A 24,764-nucleotide genomic window follows, 5' to 3' on the forward strand; every position below is an offset into this window, starting at 1 on the left:
GATTTACCATCAGCAAACATTTTGTGTCTATTTTTTGGATGGGAGATCTTCATATTTCTTATTTAAATACTGCGAGTATCAGTGTAAAACAAGGGCCAATTAGATACTCATTATTTTTTACTACACTTCAGTATCTTCTCTTAATGTCAGAATTAATTTTTGTTCCGGATTTAGGAGGACACTCGGAAATAATTTAGAAATGGCTGCTTCTTGTGTTTCACAGTATGCAATCCCAGCATGACTCCGGCACACAACAGATTTGAAAAGGATAAAGAAAAAGAAAAAATAATTTACAAAACGGTACTTACCCTTCCTACCGTACCCAAACCTCACATTTTATAAATATCCCAGCATTTGATTCAGCAGATTGAGACTCTAAGAAGGGGCTTTTAGTTGCATTTGGATCTGTTGAGCTGCAAAAACAAGAATATATATAAAAAAAAAAAATGAATGTAAAAGAACCTTTAGGCTAAAGATGCAGGGAGTAGAAAGGGCGAGGGGGGATTTGATGTCTCTGTGTCGTAGCTGTGCCGGACGTTTGTCAAATGGCCGTGTATGGCAGAACAGTTGTAATGCGCTGAAGAGAGGGAGGAGAAATAATAAAGCATAGAAGCATGTCAATAACATTACGTTGTATTAAGCCATACGCTCTGCCACATGAATCCATCTTCTGCCACAGTCAGAGCTTTCATTTCACTCTAGGGTGGCCACACATACATTTTAATCAGCCATTTGGCTGGCCAAGCTGACAACTGCTCAACAACAGAAGCCGATAAGGGTGATGATAAATCATAGCGCTACTGGTACAAGCATTGGGTTCGTTTCTGGGGAGTCCTGCCAGTTTGAGATTTTTTTCCTATTATTCATGAGGCTATTCCAGAAAACAGGATTACTGCTTTTTCTCTTCACGGTCCAATTTCTTCACAGGATGACTGGGAAGAGATTGGACTACATCTCGCATCTCTGCACGTATACAAATTGTTAATGAATGTTTCTTTGCTGCTTTAATTCTAAGCAGAAATACAAAAGTTGTGTTTTGGACCAAATGTGTCGGCGTGCTGTCTAGAAACTGCCTTATTGAGCTGTTATATTTTCTAACTTTTTCTGCTGATCCCTCAGGCCAACATAAGGAGGAATACCTTATTGTGTTGGGGAGATTTTTGGTTTTTTTTGTTGCTTTTTGCTTTGTTTGTTTAGTTTCACAGTGCGTACGTGCTATCCTTGGCACTGTACTCTGGAGGCTGAGCCAGGAGGATGCTTGGAGCAATTTGTTTTAGAAAATAAGCAATGAAATCAGCTCCCACATTATTGGGGGACTGAGACCAGCTTGTCCTCAAGTTCTCTCATATAATATTTGGAAAAACTGCACACAACTAGAACGCCTGCTGCTGCAGCCAACTTGTTTATAACTGATTTCTCAAATACCTGAGATTCACACCTCAAATATTTAACACAGCAAGGGCACAGTATGTTCTCCCTGAGTGTGTGAAACTTGAATTGAGATTAAAGACAAGATGAATTCATTCTTCAGGATAATAACAGTGACTCATTAGTATTAGCAGTATAAAGGGATTGAAATGTTTCATTACGTTGCACACTAAAATATCTCAAGGACTGTTAGATGGATTGAAATCTGGATAATAAGAACATACGGCTGTCCTTCGAGCAACAACTATTGGAGAGATTGCTATTTAATTTGATTTGGACATTCATGTTTCCCAGAGGATGAAGCCGACTAACTTTGGCGGCCCGCTGACTTTTCATAAGCATCATCGAGGTTACATTTTTAACGTGAGCATGTTAGCATGAGCGTTATTATTTCATAATCCAATATGCATATGTGACTTTCAAAGTAATTCAACCACTTCAACAGCATTATGGCAATTTTGATGTAAACAACTGAGTTTCAACATTTTCCAGATACGACAGACTTCACTGTGAATGTCACCTTCAAAGAATTGTCCTTAAATGTGAAGAATTTTCCTCAGCCCTATTTTCACCTACAGTAGGCTACATACAGAAGCAGAGAAATCAGTCCTGTACAAATGTTCTTTTTTCTTCCATACTCGGTTTAAAGTTAGAAGATTCTTTATGATCCCCCATAAAAAAAAAGTATGAGCAGCTATATAGAAGACAATATATGTTGCAAGACAACAACATGAAAAATAAGCGAATTTGTGTCCCTGGCAGCTGCGGTAGCAAAAGCAAACCTCTGTTGGATGAAATGTATTCAATTAATGAGCTCCACTGACTCAAGATAGAAGAATCGTAACGTCAAATCAGCCACAGTCTTTGAACTTCTTGGCTTCAAATGTGGAGCCACAGCGATCCGCGAGATTGCATAAACCATCCGAACAGTCTGTCCAGCTTCTAGCATTAGAAGAGTTCCAAAAGAGGAAGCAGGAAGGCGGCAGCGGGTAGCGTCGGTTTGGGTGGGATCCATATAGATTCGGATGCACAGAGGAGCTTGCATGACAAGTCATTATCCGGCATCACCCAGAAAAGACAAAAGAGTTTCAAGAGGGAGGAGGGAGTTAAGTGAGAAGGCATGAAGGAGAAAAGAGCAAGTGTGTATGCGTCTAGGGGTTTATGGGGGGGGGGGGGGGGGGGATTCTTGATTTCCAGAAAGTACAAGACATGATTGATTGAATTTTGCAAGCATGCATTTTTGAGTAAAGGCATCTTGTGTTAAATCATCCTTCCACACATTTCTTATCACTCTTCCCATTGCTGTATTTATAGATACACACAAACTGCATACTACTCATGTGTGGCCTCTGGCTACACACACACTACAATAATGAGTATAGATGGATATTCTTCTAAATTGTGCAGTTGTTGAATTGGCCACCTTTAGTTGCTACAGTATTTAGTCATGTATTTTGTTACTTTTACGTCAGCTTTACATTGTGTAACTTGTCCATTATGTTCCTCAAGTGCAGCCAATTCTTCCTTCTGTTTATTATTGATCTTTGCCTCCTCTTGTCACGTTCTTGGAAGCATCCACAATAGTTTTCTCTGAGCATTTTTCAGACTGTTATAGAGCGCCTCATGAAGACATTTTGTGACAGAAGCAATACTTTTGACAAATGATTTGGTCCGTTTGTGCAGTGAAGTTGTCAAGGGGATGCTTTCATCTTTTTTTCACTCGTTGGGAAATAAATTCCTTTGTGTCAGCAGAAACATGTAACACTGCAGAAAACTTGATGAAAAAAATGAAAAAATGAACAAGATCAATTAAACAAAGCATAACAAAAATGGGATAGGTTTAGTGGAAAGTTAAAACAATACATTGGGGTTGCAGTGGTGAGGGGTGTGTTTCTTCAGGTACCGCCGGTGAGGTTGAGGAAGTTGAGTTTGAGTAACAGATCCGAGTTCGAAGACTTATCAGATGCCAAAACATTGCAACGTCGTTTAAAATATTCTGGCAAGTTGTTAAAGCGGCACATTTTTTATCATTACTTTTGAAAATCGTACAAGTAGTTTTATGTCTATAGAGATGCTACTGAAATAGCAGATGTAAAACAATATAACAAGCTAACTATTGTATGCACTCAGCCATTTCCACTGTCTGTGACCATGGCCACCGCAGGTACCTGCATGTGGATGAATCCTGATAGAGCCCCATTACCCTGGGTGTGACCCCTCGCAGCTCAGTTCATTAAGCTAGCCACCCAAGTGTTCGAGACTCAAGTCCAGATTTAATCACAACTTCCATCCTCTTGCCAATCACAATTAGATCCTGATAAGCCTCTCCAGGATGGCACCCGAGGGCCTCCGCACACAGACAAAGGTTAATTTGCGAGCAGCAAGGGCCCAGCTACAAGGGCAAAGGTCACCTGATTGAATACATGGAAGGGTGTGTGTGTGTGTGTGTGTGTGTGTGTGTGTGTGTGTGTGTGTGGTGTGTAAGACGGTGAGGCTGGGCAGCAATTACAACGTTCATCAGTATTCATGCATTTCATTCATGGGTAATGGGTACATTACCTTCAAAGAGGTGTGCTGATTGGATGTGGCCCTTAATGGGAAATAGCTCGTGGGTAGTCTTTGGGTAGCTGAAATTTTAAAGTCATTTCTTCACCATTGTCTTTTAATGTCCCTCCACATGTGCCGTCACCTCCCTGAGCCACAGAGTAGCATAGCAGTGCTCTTCTGTTGGCTTCTGAGCTCCACTGGAGCTGCTCAGGGCTAAAGATCAAACTGTCAAACCTTAAGAACCCCCATCGCCTCCAACTTTAATGTGAAAGTTTCCAAACTGCACCTACACTGCATGGCCTGACTGATTAAGTCAGTTAAATTAAAGTAGTTTTTAAGAAATGGGATCACATTTATTTGTCTTGCCTTCTCACCTCTGCAACCTGGTTGTTATAGCGAGACTTCTTTTGAAAGAAGAAATAACACAGTAATTTTTTCGGAAAGGAAAAGTTGAATTCATAAGCAATAAAACAATTTCACACCGTTCGGTACATTTACAAAGTTTTCCATGTATGTTTATATGTACAATGTCTTGCTGTAGTTAAATATATGCACTTTTACACTACATGGTGGTTCTAACGAGATCAGACATTTCAAAATTGGTCATATCAGCACCATGCCCTGCCAAGTCATTACAAATCCCTACAAAGGATTTTGAAAAAGAGCAACACTAATGAACATGTGAGGGAATACAAATTTAACAGAAGAGATGGGACTAGTTTATTTTGCCCTGTTTATGATTTCATCTCTCTGACCTCGCATCCTGTGGTGCAATGTCATTTCCAGGCCAGCTGGCAGCGGGGACATGTGAGATTGTGACGCTGGACAGGGACAGCAGCCAACCACGGCGGACCATCGCCAGGCAGACGGCCCGCTGCGCCTGTAAGAAGGGCCAGATCGCCGGAACTACAAGAGCCAGACCCGCCTGTGTGGACGGTAAGAGGAAGGGGAGAGGGAGGGGCACGGGGAGATCCTGGCTACGCTTGCTTTCTTTGAGGGGCCACTTGAGTGAAAACGAGTTAAACATTAACATGTTTTTCCCGGAGCATGCTTGACTTTTTTGCAGTGAATCAGTTTGGCCTTGAGGCAGGGACAGAAAATTAAATGTAAAATTAAGCCACATCCAAGTATGGAACTGCATCAACAGTCTGAAGGCAGCTCGAGTTTGGCTATTTTTTAGTCTGGGTTTAATGTGGATAAACTGCCGTGTGGCGCAAACTGGATAACGGGGCAGTCGTTATGTTAGTTAAAACCTCATGTCAAATCTATTTACAGTTGAATCATTTTCATAAGCAGCTGCAAAAAAAAGCAGTTATTAAATCCCCTACCAACAGATGGGCTTATATTTCAAGGAATAGTCTGTTTAGTCTGACTACTTTTTGTCATTATTGTTGCTACTATTTTTATTAATAGAGCTGGAACAGTTAAATAGCCAGTTAAATGATTGACAGACGATAAATTAAAACTGAAAATGTATAGCCCATTATTGTTAAAGTGATTTTGAAGCAGAAATGTGAAAACTCTTATTATTTGTATTTGTTTGATTCCTTGCCCTTCTGTGTCCACATCTTTTGGGTTTTGGACTGTAAGTTTGACAAATTGAGCAATTTAAAGTTGTCATCCTGGGCTGCATGAAATTGTGATCGACAATTTATGGCCCAGACGTTCCAGAAATCAATATTGAAAAACTGCTATTTGCAGCTGTAAATATATATTACTCACGTTTTCTAAATAAAGAGAAAATATTAGAAGAGGTGGAGAACAACACTCGGAAAAATAAGTACAGTTAAATGTTGATTGATGATTTGAAATTGGAATCACGTGTAAGAAAACCTTCAAGCACCTTGCAACTAAATACATGTTGTATGGAAGAACGGCCAAAGATATCAGTAACTTGATGTCAGAAACTGGTGGACAATTATGCAAAATACCTGCAAAAAGTTATCTCTTCAAAACGGGGCAATAGTACCTTTTCATGTCAGGGGTGTAGTTACTTTTTCCTCTGAAGATTTATTGATATTTTAGTTGAGTGAATTATTGAAAAAGCTTGCGGTGTTGTTCAAGTGTGTCACCTCTGTCCATAGATATCATATCAAAGAGGGTTAAATGTTTGCTTGTTCCCATTTCAACAAACAATTTTCATGGGATGGACTTACTTTCTCTCAGCTCCAGCTTACTGTTAATAATATATGTGAATAAATGCACAATTTAGGTCAAGTGGAAAGTAATTTAGCTTCAGAAAGTTTGGCATAAGTACATTTTTATTACTTGGATAAAACACGTGTTCCCCAACACACTTGTCTACTTTTCAAGTATAAAATGCAAATGTCTCACCTATAAAAACCTTGAATTTCATGTATTTCAATGGATTATTTTAAAATAAGTACATTTAAAGATAGATCATGTTTATTGGTCAAAAATACATTATGTAAAAGAGAAGCAAGAAAATGGCTGTTTACAGTACAGAGAAAGAGGCTCATCAGTTGTCGCCGCGGAATCATCACACACGTCTATTTAATTAGAAGAATCTCGGCTATGTCTTGAGTCCTTTTTCTTGTCACCGTTCTGACTCCATGACAGCTCAAAGAATTTGAAGAAATGTGACGGCGATTATCACAGGCTCACATCTATATATGACATCTTCATCATCCCACTGCCTCTCGGAGTGCCCGTCTCTCTCTCATTATGTGGTCTCTACCCCTGGAGGCAGGGGAGGTCGTGTACTCAGGTGAAGGCAGAATCAACGTCTCTATTATCAAGAAAGACCTGCGGAGAACTGTAACTTTGGATGGCTTGTTTTTCCTGTGACTCAACTGTGCCCTCACAGTTGTATCTGTGATTGGGGGGGGGGGGGGGCTGCGTATCCTCAGCGCTCTGTTTGACTGTTTTAACCTGCTGATCGTGTGAGGAAAAGGCTCTGCAGTACCTGTGAATGGAGAGTTAGTTCAGCTCGTGCGGCAGCCGGAGCTTTACGTGACCTTGGAGATCTGACCTTTCTACCGAAATCATTTTCTTCCTGCGGTCAAACTGCTTCACACTGAGATGTGTTTGCTTCAGCGGAGTCCTTTACAGAAACATGTGATCTTGTAGATATGACCGCCTGCACCGCGGAGTCACTTTACTGTCTCTCTTTTGCTATATTGAATGTTTCATAAATACACAGTATCCAGATAATATCAGAAGTTATTTATCACAGCGTGGGGTCCTTGGTGCACTCTGGCATTTTGTGTAGGCAAGATACTCGTCTATTTTGAAGAGAGCTTAAGCTTATCAGCTGCCTTTTAAGAGGCCAGCGCAAGTGGACGCTCGTTGTTGAGGTTTGTAGTACAACGACTGAACCAGAAACAACAAAGCAAAAGACAACATTGACATTACCTACATACAATATATTAATTACTGGGGCACATTATGACATAGCAAGATAAAGACTTTGCTGGTGCCGTCTTTAACACAGAGTATATTTCATTCATAATGCATTATTCATTGTTTTAATTAAAGAAATTATAAAGATAAAAACGTAGAAATAAATCAATCAATAATGGTGTGGTGCAATGTGGATAAGTGATGTTGGAGAACATAAAAGTAGTCACAGCAGAGGTCAAGTTTTATATCATTAATTTAGATGAACTTTATGGTGCCGAGTAACAAAATGCTGCCAGTAAAACTCGGTCAGGGATCGGTTTTAGTCCAGTCGTACAAAAGTAAATACATCGTATGACTACATATAAAGTCAGTTTTCACGCTGTATGCATTGCATGTAAGGTTAGTGGTGGGTGGTATGCAGGTATACAGCATATACTGGGCAGGGGAATTTACCATGAACTTGAAAAAAAAATGAAATAAACACAGGTAATCGTGTTTCATCTTACATGAGAGTTTTATGCCCCGGTTTTAGTCTTAAGGCACTGCGCTGCATTTTATAAGATAAACTCAAGAGCAAAATTTAAGTCTGTGACAATACCAGTCGTGGAAAATAACTAAGTAGATTTACTTCAATACTGCATTTCATCACTAGTGTAGATGCTTATATTTGCTTTAATTGACACCTCATAGTTACTTATGATGACATACGGCCATCTTATAAAAACATTATTACTGATTAAACTAACCAATAGTAATAAACTCCACCCATACTGGCTATAACATTACAATGCAGTTTACATGATTAATGTAAATTCAGATTTAACGATGAAATAAATTATCTTCTTTTCTTCAGGGATTTTTTTTATTTATTGTTGTTTTATATGTTTACCTACGTTTTCTGTGGGAGGATAACCGAATTTCAATATTTGGTTTCGGAGCATGGATGGCACATCTGTGTGTGCATATTTTTCTGTGTCTTTCCACATTGTCACATTGTTTCACATGAAAAGAAAACACACACACACACACACGCACAAACACTCGTCTTTTATTGCTGTTCATATTACAAAATCCCACAGCTTGATTTTATAGCCATGGAAATCTGAGCTGTTTCCACAAATGCAATCTTATTTGTTTATTCAGACTCAGACTGTGCTCACTCTGGGGGCATTGAAAAAGAGAAGGAGGTGGAGTGTGTGTGTGTGTGTGTGTGTGTGTGTGTGTGTGTGTGTGTGTGTGTGTGTGTGTGTGTGTGTGTGTGTGTGTGTGTGTGTTGGATGGGGGAGGGTGGTGAGCTACCAGAAAAAAAAAAAAACTCATATGCCACAAATGGGATTTCAATCAGTTTTAATCTACTTGAGGTCTGCTCTCTGTTGTAATATGCCTTTGCCTTGGCTGACACGATCTGTGTCCTTCATGCTTCAGAATCTGTTCACATCGGTCATCCCGTGCATGCAGGATAATCCTCAGCTCCGTCAACAGCCTTACACGGCTTCCGGGACAGTACCTGGTAATGAAAACGGGTGGAAGCGGCGTAGCGATGCTGATCCTGAAGAGTCATTCTCTGTTGTTGTGCATTTTCCCATCTTGCAATTGCATTTGGTGTGTTTATTGCTTTGAGGAGGTGAAAATGGGAGATAAGCTGTCAACATGATAAGCTTTCTGTTGTCGCACTGTTTGAAGCGCAAGTCCACGAGGGGACGAGCTCGGGGGAAAAACAAAACAAAACCCTCCACAATGGCATCTCTGTGGCATGATGTGCTGTCTCTCTTTGACCCTTTCTCTTACTCTAGTTCTTGTTTCATCTTCCCTACTTCTGCTTATTGTTTTTTTTTTTTTTTTTTTCTGTCGCACACACTCTTTCGTCTCTACTGTGCATCTTCGATGGCTCTACCCTTTGAGGCCTGTATCGCACCCTTGTGTTTCATAAATAAACCCTTCAGTATCTGCAATTCCATGCTCTTCTGCCTTTTTACATGTGTGCTCGGTGACTTCTAAGAGAGCCCTTATTGGGAAGGTGAGACCGAGATAGAGCATTCGTGAGAAGCGGTTACTTATGCGTGCTGGCTGCAGCGGTGACAGCTACAGCAGGACTCCACTCCACAGACATAGAGGAGCTTCACGTGGTTGTGGTGGTGGTATCAGGAGCTCAGCAGGGAGTCCTGTTTTGAGAAGCTTAGGCCTGCAGATAATACTTTGACTTGCATTTTTGAGGTATTTGTTCTTTACTCGGGTATTTCAATGTTATGCTACAACTTCACTACATTTCAAAAACAAATATTATACTTTTTACTTTACTAATTACTACTTAAGATATAAAACATACTGTATGATCTGCTGTACAAACATATCAACCCAACATCACACCAAAGCCTTCAATACACTCGACAGTCCAGAACAGCATAACGGGTCAGAGTCACGTTTTGCCTCGCGTAGGTGTGAAAAGTACGTTGCCTCGAGCATATACTGACTTTACCTCCGAGCTAGTCATACATGGATGTACTTTTCACGCTTGGGGCTGAATATAATGTGTTATTCTGAGGGCTAAAAGTGCTCCCCGTAAAGTAAGTTTAGTTTGTAACTGAGTCTTGACAAGCTATGAATACAGCAGTGAAATATAATAATAAGAAGAAGAAGAATTACCTTGTTAGCAACTTTGTGAACAATTTTCACATGGTCAAGTAGCAACATGAGTGTGAATTTGAATTCATATTTCTGCCCACCTGGTGAATGGAAGTTCAATACTCTCTCTTTTATCTATGTTTTGGTCACCACCTGCGGGAAATACCTGGTTCTTTAACTGCTACATGTTCCACTGCGCTCACCGGCTTGTTTCTAACCGCAACACAATAATAACGACGGTAAATGAAAGTGTAAAAAAAGAAAATCTTGCTGCTGCGCTGACAGATTTTTCAGTTGTTTTACAAAAATAAGGTTTTTAGGATATAAATTATTTTTTAGAACTATCCTCATGAGGGTGGGTGTTGTGAAGATTAAACTACTCTACATAATTAAAATTATACTTGTATAATATTACAACACCATCAAAGGAGCAACGCTTTTTTTGTTGTTGTTGTTTGGTTTGCATAATGCCTGCTTTTACTTATGATATTTACATGTTTTCTAACATTACCTTTGTAACCTTTTCAATGTCACACTTTTACTCTTAATGTAGTTTTCATATTGTGGTATTGCTGCTTCTTGTTACTTAAAGTACCACTATTGCTAACCCATAACTTGCATTGTCATTTCTATCAAGCTGCATTGCCAGCTATACATATGAATGGCTTCCCACTAGATGCACATCCCTGGTTCGCTTGCATGAGGAATTGTTTCAGTGAATCAGGCGGTGATAGAGGCAACAGTATGCGTCAGGCTCAGTCTCTGGGCTATTGGACATTACCAGAGCTCCAATATGCATCAGCCCACTGGTTGATTTGATACAGGGAGGAAAGTAGGGGGGGGGGGGGGCGCGGTCTTTTGGGAAAACATGTCATATCATCCCTGGTATAGCCAGCAAGCTAGCCGCTATCGCAGCGCTGTCCAGGGGGACCGGGACTGGAAAAGATGGTCCAGTGGGGAATCTGTGATGTCACTCCTTCCCCTCTTATTTTCTCTTTTCCTTGCCCTTTATTGTTTCTGTTTCACATACACACTAGTGTAGCACAGGGAGAAGACTGATGACCATGGGCTGCGGCCTTGTCAAAGGGAGAGGAGGAGGAGAGGGCAGGCAGATGGGGGACCGCAGCCTGAGGTGGCATGCTTCTCCTTGGGTGTGCTGGCTTCGAGGCTGCAGCCTCCTAACTGGAGCGGGACACAAATCACGGTGCTTTTTATATACTGATCACACGCAGGACATGCGAATCCCCCACTCTGTCTCTTTTGCATCTTGTACTTTAAAATTCATACGGGTGCTACTGACAAAATACATTTTTTTCAATTGCTGAATGCATTTTATTTATCATTCAATATTGCTAAAATATCCAATCTTGAATAATGACAATATAATAATAAATTTTAAAAAATCCACGATCCCTCCCCTTACAATCTTACCTATATAACAGTTTTTCTAGCTAAAATCAGTGTTCCCTTGTTTTTTTCCCCAGTTTCAGACATAATTTTGTAAAAAGCACAATGAATCTGTCTGTCGGCATCAGTCTCTGTGTTGTATTACACGAGGTGTGAATTCCTTGTGAAGCATCGATCAGAATTTATGGCCTGTAATTCTGCGCCAAACAATTTCTACTGAAATATGGTAAAAAAAAAAAAAAAAACAGAAAAGACAATTTTTCAGGAAAATAAGACAGAAAAAAAACATGGCCTGCAAATGACTCATTTTAAGGTTTGTACTGAGGACACAAGTGAAAACGTTACATCTGCTGCCAGTTTGTTGTCCACTGTGCCTGCCAATGGGGCACTTTGACGCAAAAAAATGTATGTATAGGGTGGCATGAAATCTATGTTATATTCGCTTTGTAAATTAAGTCAGAGAATAAAGTGTTAGAATGAAGTGAAGAAAGGTCTTCAGGCAGTGATAAATAAAGATTTAATTTTTACACGCAAAATTTTTAATCGGAACTCTCCCAGATCTGTTAAACGTTTCATCAGATGTAAGTTGCTGTTTTGTTTTTTTTTATTCCCAGTGATGGACATTTCATTAGAATAAATTAAATAGGTAGCATACAAATTTGCGGAGGCGTTTAACAATATAGATTTTGCTACTCAGTTACCTCACAGGACATGAGCAAGTATTTTGCACTGCTCCCTTGCATTATTTTTTTCTGCTATTTGTTTTAAGGTGAAAAGGGTGCTAAGAAACTAAAAGTGATGAGTGAGAGTTTTCCCTCCCCCACACACTGCTCAAACAACATCGAGGCAACTTGCTCTAACTGTCAAGCCATCGGTTTTACAGGGTATAAGAAAGAGAATGAGAACGAAAAAGTCCCAAATGATCATTGTCTGTGTTATTTTTAATACTTTTTTTCCTTTTTCCCCTCCTCCCATTCTTTGGGCTCTCTGAATTTTTGGAAAAAAATTACTGCGGAGCTCTCCCTCCAGAGCGAGTGCTATCAAAACAGCTTATTTGTGAGTTTACACACACACAAACACACACACACACACACACACACACACACACACTGTATTGTTTTTTTCAGTATGACAAGCAGAAATATAATACAAAAGAATGCTTGTGTTTTCCCCGTAGGGTGAAAAAGCTGACGAGTGGTGTACATTAGCATAAAAATAATACAAAATGTCGTGCTCTGGCTTTCATTCTGTGGCAGAGTTACAGTAAGTTATCCGTCCATTAACCTTGCATTATGCTGCTTTGGAGCCTCTTCCCTGCTGAATTCCTCAATAAGGCAAATCCACTTTTCACAGCTATTTAAAAAAAAAAAAAAACACTTTTTGTTTAATTTCTCAATAAATGATGACTTGTAAATACAATAATATATATTGAATATGTATATGAGTCGGAAAACATTTGAGATAAAAACCTTAAGCAAAGTTGTATGAACTGATCACACACAGCGAGGTTACACATATTTTGTAACTCCTTTTCATGGAGATCTACTTCCACAGATAAAATTGAGGTTATGTAATACTCAAAATTGTTGCACTTTGCCAGCACATATTTTAAATGGACGATAACTAAACTTAAGCATTTCATTATATTGTAGGCCGCAGTCGTTTTTGCTCAATCAGATTGTTCCCACATCATTTTTTTTTTCTTTTTAAATTATGGTTGTTAATGCAGCTAAACATGAATAAATAGTCCACTGTGCGTGCGTGTGCGTGTGCGCAGGAGTGATTCCACATGCATACATTGACTGTAAATATTTAATATCCAGGATGATAGAGCTAATAAAGATGCCATAATGCATCCAGGCAAGCCGCTATGCTCTCTCTTAATGAAGCTGCATTATCCCTTCTATCCAGAACTCATTGCACTCTGCGTTCATAAATCTGCAGGCGCACTGTGATGAAGTGGACCCAGGTGTTCCAAGGTTCTGAGATGTTGATAACGTCAGGGGTTATTGATGCCCGATTGTTGTGCATCTTGCTCTCTGTGTTTTATTATAATTAATCCGGGTCGAATGAGAAAGAGGCCACTAAAGTTCTCTTGAAAAGTTCTTGATAAGCGTATGCCGATATAATGAAAAGCGTTAAAAATGCTTATTGCATTTACCTGACGCTTTCAGTAACTAGAGGTCTTCTGTTTTTTTCTTACTGCTTTTGTCGTGGTGTGCTTTTATTCTGACGCAGAAATCTGATGTTGCCCGAGCAACAGTGAGTCACCAGTAATGTTGTTCTGCATGGACGGTGGGGTGGGGGGGAGGGGGGGGAGGGGGGGATAAGTTATGTATCATCATTGCTAAGTTGTGTGCTGATTTAATGCCAAATCATTCAGCTGAAGATCAACTCCGTGCTAAGTGTTCATGAAGAGGGATGTTGGCTCACTAGATCGCCTTCATGTGCTCTGTCTGGCTTTCAAATGAGCCATCAGGTTCTTGTGTTGAAGTATTACAGAGCTCTTCATAAAGTGGGAATCTTAGCAAGGCCAGCACACCAATCACTTGGTGAGCCCATCTCAGTCATCCTCACATCTCAGTGTTATAAATCTTAAATAGCTAACATGTGTCAGCTTCCACTATCACTCACTCCCATCCTCCCTCCTACAACACACACAGAACACATAGTAACATGACACGGTAGCTTCACTTAAAATCACAAAGATAAAATACATCAGCATATGTGAATACAATTTTTTTTTTTTTTTTTTTTTAAAAAAAGGCAGTTTCTCGCCTTTCACCCTCATTTTCTACTTGTCTTTCTGTCTCTCTTTTTATATCTTCATCTTTGACACCGTCCCCGTCAGCAGCCGAGGGTGGCGAGGACACTGGCGCAGCCTTTTGACTGCACATACCGCCGAGTCCCCTCCTAAATGCCTGCCGCCTGTCCTCTGCGTCTCCCACGAGTCTGCTCACGGGCGCTGTCATGGTTGATGGTCCGTGCTCTCACCATCTCCACCTCACTGGTCTAATTGGAAGAGAAAAGCCCCCCCCCCTCCATGAACGCATGTCCAAGGGGCTATGTCTGTTCGCGAGGCTACGGGCTATGAACATTTAATAAATTATTACTTCTTCTCTTGGGGCCCAGTTCACAATTTACAGCAGGATGAGGCCGTCAATGAGTCTGTTAACTACTGCTGAAACATTGTGATTGGATAATAGCACTAATGGCACTAATTTATCTTTTTTTTTTATTTTGATTTTACAACGGGTATGTGTCTCAGGGAATTTGGCAACATTTACCACATCCAGTACTATGTGTTCACTCGTATGGTGTGTGTGTTGTCCTAGCTTTCTTATTGATAAAATGTGGGTATTTTTAGGTGGCACTCTTGCTTTTATGATTACAACAGTATAAAATAGAATACATAGTAGCATAGTGCATTTGTTGTAAAAGTGACAGGATGTAAAAGAACATAGGATAAAAAAATGCTTTGCAATATAAAAAAAAAAAAAAAAAAAAAGGCTGGGCATGTGAAATAATGAATGACTGGAGATCTCCATTGTCTACAGCAAAGTCTATATATGAATGACAAAATATTTACCATTGAATACTGGAAAAAATGAGCGAATACTGTAATAAAATAAGCTTTTGTCAGGCCCAAACCTAAGGACATCAAACAACACGTCCAAGCATTTTAATGGAAATTGACATTCTTAATCGACATACATAGATCACACACTCTGTTTTCCACCTCGTATAATTACATGACTCGGATCTCATATTTCTGAAAAAACAATCTGAAACTACTAGATCCAGATCTTGTAATTATGATATCCTGATAACACACAACAGACAAACAGGGCAGGAGTTGGAAAGATTAAGAGCCTCCCTGAGAGACATCAGATTTTTAAGATTTCTTTAAAGTAATGCAGTGATACTTATTATTATATCGAATGATACAAAAAACAATTGTTAATTCAGCGCATGTAATTTTCCAAAATGTAAACAAATGTATACTTAAACATGGGGCTCTCTTTCTCATAGTGATTAGATAGTAATAGTAATCGTAGTTTTCTCTTTAAAGTTTGCTAACTTTGTTAACTTTTGGTGCAGTAAACAATGTAACACTAATGAGTCCTACACATTGTGCAACTTCTCAAAAATAAACCACAACAGTTGCACGCAAAAAACTGTGATTTACTGCCCACAAACATCTTCAACAGATTTCTTTAAAGTAATGCGGTGATACTTATTATTATATCGAATGATACAAAAAACAATTGTTAATTCAGCGCATGTAATTTTCCAAAATGTAAACAAATGTATACTTAAACATGGGGCTCTCTTTCTCATAGTGATTAGATAGTAATAGTAATCGTAGTTTTCTCTTTAAAGTTTGCTAACTTTGTTAACTTTTGGTGCAGTAAACAATGCAACACTAATGAGTCCTACACATTGTGCAACTTCTCAAAAATAAACCACAACAGTTGCACGCAAAAAACTGTGATTTACTGCCCACAAACATCTTTTTTATTGTGTTAGCCATTTTTATTTCTGCACTCTCGCAGTCAGATAATTTCACATCTTTCTTGTACTGACCTTGGTACACCGGCCCAAGTCTCAATGCCTGAATTCCATCCATAGCTCGGTCTGCATTTTTGGACACTTTAACACCCCAGATCCCTTTATCTTTACATACCATACAGTATGTTTATCACATATATGTTTGTTTATCACATGCATTAATGTCACAACAAAGAGCAGCAAAGTCAGCTTCACTGTATTTGAGGAGTTTGCGGGTTACTACAATAATGAAAAACATGAACGTTGTCGTAGTAGCTCAGTGCTGCAACGTAACCATGACATTTTATATGCAATAATCACTTTACACATGCAGCAGTGACAATTATATGAAATGTTAAATGACATATCTGTGAACATGAGTATTAGGTGACGTCAAGTCTATCAAATCTGTGGCCAGAACGATGCTTATGTTATTTGAGCTGCAATTTAAATTCAATTTTTATACAATCCACAGTAATTCTGGCTGAAAACCAAAGTATATTGAGTCATTCAATGGAAAACTGAGAATAATAATGTGCAGTTGTTTGTGGTATCCTATGCAGTGCAAGTTACTCCTGGCAACAATCATAAGAAATGATGGGAAAAAAAATACATGGCCGCTGTCTAATAAACTACGCTCAGCATTCATCTTTTTTTTTTTTTTTTCTTTTATAATCATCTTTTTTTTTTGGAGTGGGTTGAGAAGATGAATTTTTCTCCAAAGGTTTGCATCACATTGGATAAAAATGTACTTAATAATCTCTTCAGTGAAGTGAAATGTAATTTGCAGCACAGACATCCTAAAGAGGTGCAGAAAAGCATCATATTTAATATATTTTCAACATTTTAAGTGTTCCAGCATTGGGTGTTCAGTTTTCCAATAATTTCCTTGAAATCACCTCAGGCCAAAAAAAAAAATGCAATCACTTTGTCATCTACAAGCATTTCAGAAAATGCTACAATCTCTTAGCACCACACGCAGATGTAAATTTGTTTTCCTTCTGGCAAACATTTAGATGCAATATGTAAAAAGACAGCTTGTTCCCCAGTAATTTTCTGTATTTGTCTAAATGTCGGTCTGTGACAACCTCTGTGAAACATGCTCGCTTGTTGGACTGTGAAGCGGCTTTCACTGCCAGTACTTGATGGTAGTTCAGATGAGGTGGGCCAATCATCTCTCGAGTCCCCCCCCCCCCCCCCGCCCCGTGCCATTTGATTTCTGTTGTTGACGGAGGGGGCTGCCAAGAAGGGCTGCAAGTGTTCATTCATTCATTCACCCGCTCTTTCGCTCACTCGCTCACAACTCCGATCCGACACACTCTAGCCCATCTGGCACCGGGGAAGCGCTTTTTCCCCTTTTAACCCCCATTACTCACGAGGTGCTGATTCCATATGATGGGTGTCAGATCCCTGCAGTGTATATCTCCTCCACTCTCCTGCACCCACTCATCTTCCTTGTAACACAAGTAACTTGTGATTACAGTTACTTTTTATTCTTTTCTCTTAAAGAGCCAAAGGGAATCAAATGGTTGTGGGATGGATGGATGGATGGATGGATGGATGGATGGATGGATGGATGGACGGACGGATGGATGGATGGATGGATGGAGGCAGGGGACATGATGTGATGGGCCAGCAACATGATATTACAGCCCTGCCGGGAGTCAAGGATCTGTGCAAGCTTTGACTGCCAGGGACGTGAGGGGAAAGTCAATAGAAAAGAGAAAAGGGGAGGTCATATGTACGAGTCTTCACTCCGACAGTATCAAAACACAAGCAACAACACAGTAAACGCAGTTGCTTGCTGCCTTGTATGATTCTGCTAAGCTCTTTTTGGCTAATTTCAGGACATACAAACTTTAATGATGGACAAAAACAAGATGAAGCGAATTGCTTTTATGTCCCTTTTCATGTAATTACTCAAAATGATGGGACCACGTGGCCTTCACATTATTGGGAAGTGGTGTATGTGTGTGCGTGTTGGTGCGGTGGGAAGCAATTTGGTGGTCAGTGGATGTAAATGTAACGTGGTTGTGATTATTCTTTATCTTCCTCATTAAAGCAGCGGAGGAACAGCTGCACAACTACACTGGGCAACTAAAGAAGGGAGGCACTCTATTGTGACTGAAATGATAAAATGCATAATTAGGTAGTCAATGTACTGTTCCATCTCACTCTCTCGTCCCTCCCTTCCCCTCGTTCTGTCTTGTGCTGATAGGTGCATCTCCGTGTTTCCTCTCCATTTTCAGAAATAATGTCGTTCATTAATGCAATGCAATTTCAGGCAGGCCCCTCTCTCTTCCTCGCCACCGCGTTTTGTCTTTGGTAATTTACCTTTATTGGCTGGCTTAGCAATTTCATCTGAACAAGGGTTCATTTAATAATGTATGCGTCTCTGGGTTGTGTACTGTTCCAAACCCCACCTGTAATTGCCGTGCAGCTGGGTGCACTCGGCTGGATAGATGCACCAGCTGAATGCAAGGACTCTTGTGTGGGAGACAGGAAAACAAAGATGAACAATTAAAAGAACAAACAGTTCTGTGTGCATTGTATTTTTATTATTTTGTTTTTTCTTTAAATCATGCTAGGCAGTTGATTTAAGGAAATATAAAGAGACATTTTTGGACGTTTGTGGAAATTATGCTTATTTGCTTCCTTTCTAAAACTTCAATTACAAGATTACTGTGGTGTCTCTGCCTCTCATCATCAACGCAGAGGTCATTCTCTAACCATACAGGCTAGTTAAAACACACACATAGGTCATCCTATGCCCCAGCTGTCAATAATTTGGTAGTAGACTAGACCCATTCACTATTAGGCCAAGATACAGTATACTGTATTAAAATAAATGAACTCAATTTTCAGTCTCCTTGCTGGTTATTTTGACACTTTCAGAATCGGTACTGCTCTTACTGTTACCGTAGTCTTCAACAGGCTGCTCGGTTCGTGTGTGTGATTTCTGTGTTAGCGTTATCTAAAATATTCTTTGTCAGCTCTGGTACATTTTCTGATGGCCCCCAAAAAAATGATATATAATTTTTGAATAATTTAATTCATATAATAAACAACTATTCGCTTGAACTGACAAGATATTAGTTGACCAAGAAAATCTTCAATTAAGAGGCAGCCCCAGAGGACTCATACGTACTTACTTCACAGAAAATTTGAATCTGGTGCCAGCAGCTGTTTATCTAGCATATCGCAAAAACAGGCCTGACTCTATCAAAAGATAAGAAAACCTGCCCGGCAACATCTAAATGAATTAACACATGCCTTGTTTGTTTAATCTGTACACAAACTTAAGTCTAAAAATGGCAATGCTCTCTTTCACAGAGGGGTTATGTACCTGACTATATATCGGTGGGGTTGGTCTGAACTAAGAAATACTGTTGCACATTAAAAGTGCAAATTACTGTTATTATACTTTGGTCTCTGTGTTGCTACATGTAAACAAAGGTAGGCCCTCTTCCAGTCTTTATGCAAGGCAGCGCCAGCACAAAGCCAATACAAATTGTCTTTAATATGTGTTTGCGCATCATGTGGATCTACTTCTGTGTCGAGAACTGCAGCTTATATGTGCCCTCTGGTCTTGTATTAATGTGCGTGCGTGTGCACTGTCCTGAAACACGACTGCAGTCCCCCTCCACTCTCACCTAATTGTTTCTGCAAAGCCCCGCGAGGAGGATTGTGGTCACAGTTGTCTTTGTCCTTGGGTTGGAGCACCACTGGCTCACCTTGCCAGTAATAAAAAATAAAAAAAATAAAAATGAAAGAGCCAGGCCTTCTGTTGAGTGCGCACGCACATAAAAATGTGGATGTGTGGATGTGTGGTGGTACTGTGGTGTCCCTCAGTAAGAGGACAGACGTCATTATCCCCACCCTTCGCACCATCCTGTCCAGAGGAACTTTTTAATCTCCCTGTTTAAAGAAAAAAAATAATAAATTCAGATGAATGAAGTAAAATAAAGCCCCTCCTCTACTCCCGATGCGTCACCCTTTGCTGTCGCGCTGGGGCAATTTTTATAAGAGCCAGTTATGAGACATCACATGGCCAAAATAATATTAGTATGGTGGTGACAGGCATGGGAAGGCAAGATGAAGCTAGGATAAAAATAAAGGCAAATTAATACAAATGGTGTCTCCTTCACCTAGAGGGGGGAATAAATCATATGTGGACTAATGTGGTGTGTTCTTTGCTTTTTTTGCTGTCTCACACAGACACACTCTTGTTCTCTCCCTCTCTTTTTCGTTGCCTTTCATTCCGCGACTCACTTCATCTGATTAAGTTAGCTCCAAAGTGTCCTTCTGTATTAATAATCCTCTCAGAGAGGTGAGGGGGACAGCAGAGGCATTTACAGTATGTAGGTGTCAGAATGTCACTGTGCAGATGCGCAACAGACTTCACCATCTCACTGTAATAGCAATGCTTAAGTGTGATGTGAAATGAGTTATTCCCCATTTTTGTGTTTACTTGCGCAATTCACTGTTGACTAAAGAACACACAATTAAAGCTCAAATTACCAGTGTCTGCTGAAGTGCTCTCCTGCTGTAGTCGTGCATTTCTAATACTGAAATAGTGCTTTTTATATTAATTGAAACAGCAGTTTTCCTTTTAGCAGGAGGTGCTGTCATAACCTGACATCTACTGTATGCTGTGTTTTGACTCTCTCTCTGTGTATCTGAAGCACAAATCAGGTCATAGACCAACAGCTGCATAGTTAAATTGCTTAAAGAAGCCATGGATTCAAATTGACTTGTAAATCATTTCACTTTCATAACAGTTGCAAATAAATGTCCTTTCATATTGTGTTTGAACAGCGTGCTGCCTTACAAGGCCAAAAACCTTTTTGTTACAAGTAAAAACAAGGTTATGACTTGAAATGACTGGGACAAGGTGGGCTATGAGGCGGACCAACGTCATGGGCAGAACTGTGTCTCAGGATGACTGTGGCTTCCATCTTGGAAGAAATACTATCAAACCATCAAACCCAGATTGTTAGCAGTCCAATGCCATGTATTAGCACTTAAGGCTTCCAATGCAGTTGACGTGTTTTGTTGGTGACGTGCAGTCAAAGAAAAAGTCTCATCACATCAACATGAAGATGGCTTCTGGGTATTCACACTATTTACCTTCGAGAAATAGGAAAAAAAGTGGTGACTATAAGGGATATATATATATATACTGGATGTTGACTGAATGATCTGCAAATATATTTACCACATCCAAAGTTGCAGGTTGTAAACCCAAGATTCAAAACATTTCCACGTGAAACCTCGAATTGCTCCCTTTTTTTTTCTTCCCTGAAAAATGGATAAACTGTGGTGTAATGGGACCAGGCTAGACTGATTTGAGGGAGCAGAGGGCACGTCCCAATTGATAGATGGGAAAGGAAGAGGTAAAGCCTCACATCGGGTGATTGTGTGTTGCGCGCACACCCGCAGGCGAGCAAACCTTGCTCCCCGCAAATCTCTCTGAGTCTAAACTGAGGCCAGAGGTTTGGTCACTAGGGGAACAACACTTTGTATGAGCACTTATCGTGGATATAGCACTTTAAAGGCCAGCGCTGTTGAAATGTGTTACGTACCAAAATGGGTTTTCTGCCAACTGTTGTTTTTATGTTTTCTGGTGCTCTGCCAGACCATGGTTGTGACACTAATTATAACGGTAGGTTGTACACCACATAGTGTCCCTTTTGAAGAACAGAATTATTACTTTTTAGGTATTCTTGGGTATTTACCAACCAATTGTGACGCCCCTCCCACGTCTTGGAGGGCAAATTGTCTGACACGTGAGGGGCGTGAGCTGATGCTGTTCACCTGGGCCTTCCAGGCTATAAAAGCTGGCCCATGTGATTAGTCTGTCTCTCCTCCTCTAGGTCTCTGGTTTGGTTTGACTTGGTTAGGTTTCATTTTGGTTCTTACATCCACACATCCTCATACGTCGACACACTACACATATTACTGATGAACTGACGTCACACTTAAGTTTTCTTAAATACATTAATTTTACTTTACATGATCACGTGTGATCTCCACATTTTGTCCTTCCTTTTGAGCTGGGTTGTGACACAATTTTATTGCATATGAATTTTTCATACTTTTGTATAATTTCTGGAAACATGGTGCCATGGTTTAGATTCTCTGGTCATGAATGCATTGATTCGGCCGTGTCATTACAATGCACACACTTTACTGAAGAGAGCCAACACGTTGAAGATTATCTTTCCTATGCTTCTCACTGCATCCATTCTAAAAGATCTGAAAGCCTTTGTTTATGCTTGAAGTAAACCGCACATTTTCTGTTTAATGGAATGAAAGAATTTGTAGAAGAGCAGTTGTCTGAAATTGCAGGCCTTGGGATACAGAGTCCTGATGGTTCTAACTCGATCCATCTTTTCAGTGACTGTTTTACACCTGGCATTGGTAGGTGAATTATCATAGGCGAGAAAATGAGCAGTAATCTGCATTGTGAAGGCCAGGACTGAATGCCACAATTGCTTTGAAATGAATAAATTATTCTTTAATTCTAGCTGGTGCCACTTAATATAAAAAATGGCAAGGTTTTTTGTAATGACACCAAAAAGTTGTGAGAATTATTTATTGATGCCAGCTACTAAAAATAAAGGTTAACAGAACAAATCCTTGCGCAAAGTAAAATCTCCAATCACACTGTGAACACGGCCAAATGAATGTTATTCCCGCTATTAGTTGAGCAAGCACTTCAAGGTGATAATTAATTTGAGTAGTCATTGAAATGTGCCCTCTGCTTTTTGCAGTTTTTCTTCTAATCATGGGGCCCTACTCCAACAGGCTCTTTAAAAGGAACCCCATCTCAAAAGGTCTTCAGTCTATATGTTGTGGGAAGTGAATCACACTCCACAAATCAGCTTTCAACTTCAGCAGCTTCAAGACAGCACAGAGTCGTCACTGAGCCCTGCGCGATAAGAAAATTGATCAGTAACTGTTGCATCTTCTTTTATCTATCCAAAATTGCTTCCCATTCCACACATATAAGCATCATTACTCACGGAGAATGACAAAAGTTGTACACGCACACACACACAAACACACACACACACACACACACACACACTGCTTGTCCTAACTTTTTCATCACTGCTTCATAAGTTGTCTGTCCTAATCATAACCTGTTTCTAATTCTAACCTCAAACCTAAACACATTTACCCTTAGTAAAAAATATATGTCACCACATGTCCCTTTTCCCAACGGTGCTTGGTTGCCTACACTTTTCTCTTTGCTGTCTTTGTCCTGCTGTTTTGAGACTTCTTCTCTGAGCGTAACACCAGACTTTTGTAACTTTGTTAGTTATTGGTACCTCAATTGCTTATTGTGGTTTTTACAATCACTTTTAAATACAATTGCTGATTACAAACCCCTTTTATAGCTAACAAATGCTACTAATTGTAATTTCAAAAACAGCTTATGATGATATAACTTGCTTTGTTAGTAGTAAATATAACATACTACTGTTATGTTATACTACCTGTTAATAGCTAAAATAACCCAACGAGGCTAAAATGTATTTAGTTGGAAAATCTGAAAATAAAATAAAATGTCCTCACAAGGACAGAAGACTGAGAACACACTCACAAACAAACAAAGGTGTTTGGGTAAACAGGTCTTATATAATTATATGGAGTCCAGCTGTGTAGGAGGGAGCTAATGAGTGTGCCAATGGCCCCACCTCCTCATCATTGGCACTAATTACACTAATTAATATGAATGTACTAATTTGCATAGCGACAGAATGTATGCTATTTATGAACTATGTGTCCCTGTTGGAGGCGGTGGAGGGGACAGCAGAGAGAGGTCAGCAGGATGAAAACAGGGACATTTGTATTTGTGTATTTACACACTGCAGTCGCTCACGGATCCATTCTTTCTTTGATATCATAAAGCTGGTGCGTTGTTGTTTTCTATTTTCAATGGACATTCTTATTGATATGCTGTCTTAAACAGAGCTGATCTTCGAGAGTGCTGAAAGCCAGAGATTCCAAAATTTAAGATCTTGTCGCAACATCGGTTTTATTTAACCTCCTCTGATTGAGTAAAGGTTTTTTTTCAGTTACGACAATGAAATCAATGGTACAAATATGTTTTTTTGAGTAAACTGTATGAATTTATTGTCCAGTTAGAGACCACACTTTTGTTATTGAACATAATGGTGTGCAATGGTGAAAAGAATGTCAAGGGAAATTAAAAAGTAGAGTTTAATCTAAGCGTCATCCAAAGGTAACTGGATCTTTGTGAGGACATTGATCAGATTGAACTGCATAACTAAGAATCTTCACGGATAAAAACAGAAGAGCAGAGTGAAGCCATGAGGTTTTGTAACCGACGCTGCCGGGCCTTTTAACAAGTTCACAGTCAGCTTGCCAGGAGTTAGCCCTTCGAGTAGTCACTTCGTCACCAGGCTTTCACAGTATCACTTTGTGGTGTAACCGTTGCTTAATAATCCTGCTTGCCCTGCTGATTGATGGTAACAGAGCCCACCTGTGTTGTTAGGTGTGGCCAGAAGTTCAAGAGACTTCTACCAGCAGAGCTATGTTTTTTTTTTACTTCTTCCAAACTCTAGTGTGGCCCTATCTTTGAAGGTGCTGTTTAGATTGCAGACAAACCTCTTCCTGGCAAAAGCACCTGTTGGATGAACAGCACATTTTAGAATAGCTTTGTAAATATGATGCTGAGTGTTTGCTCCAGATCACTGAGTAGAGGCAAAGCTTGCTATCACATGGGACTTAAACCTGGCTACTTCATGTGTAGAGAATCGAGTTTGTAGTCACTGCTTTTGTCAGCTGTGCAGTCTAACTTTAATTGGATTTTC

At 39.8% G+C, this 24,764-nt stretch overlaps 1 protein-coding gene across 5 annotated transcripts in view; it reads left to right on the forward strand.

Annotated features, from left to right (window-relative positions):
- Positions 1–24,764, forward strand: part of tafa5a (TAFA chemokine like family member 5a) — a 137,719-nt gene that overhangs the window by 73,038 nt on the left and 39,917 nt on the right. For 3 of the 5 annotated variants that reach the window (XM_069164816.1, XM_069164815.1, XM_069164817.1), the window contains exons 2-3: positions 4,762–4,911; positions 12,397–12,423. In XM_069164816.1, coding sequence (XP_069020917.1) covers positions 4,762–4,911; positions 12,397–12,423 — 177 coding nt within the window. The remainder of the gene's footprint in view (positions 1–4,761; positions 4,912–12,396; positions 12,424–24,764) is intronic. The other 2 variants (XM_069164818.1, XM_069164820.1) reach the window with 1 other exon arrangement.

Source organism: Embiotoca jacksoni, unplaced genomic scaffold (assembly GCF_022577435.1).
Source record: "Embiotoca jacksoni isolate LCO1_2020_lvr unplaced genomic scaffold, fEmbJac1.0.p SCAF_32, whole genome shotgun sequence".
Taxonomy (NCBI): Eukaryota; Metazoa; Chordata; class Actinopteri; family Embiotocidae; genus Embiotoca; species Embiotoca jacksoni.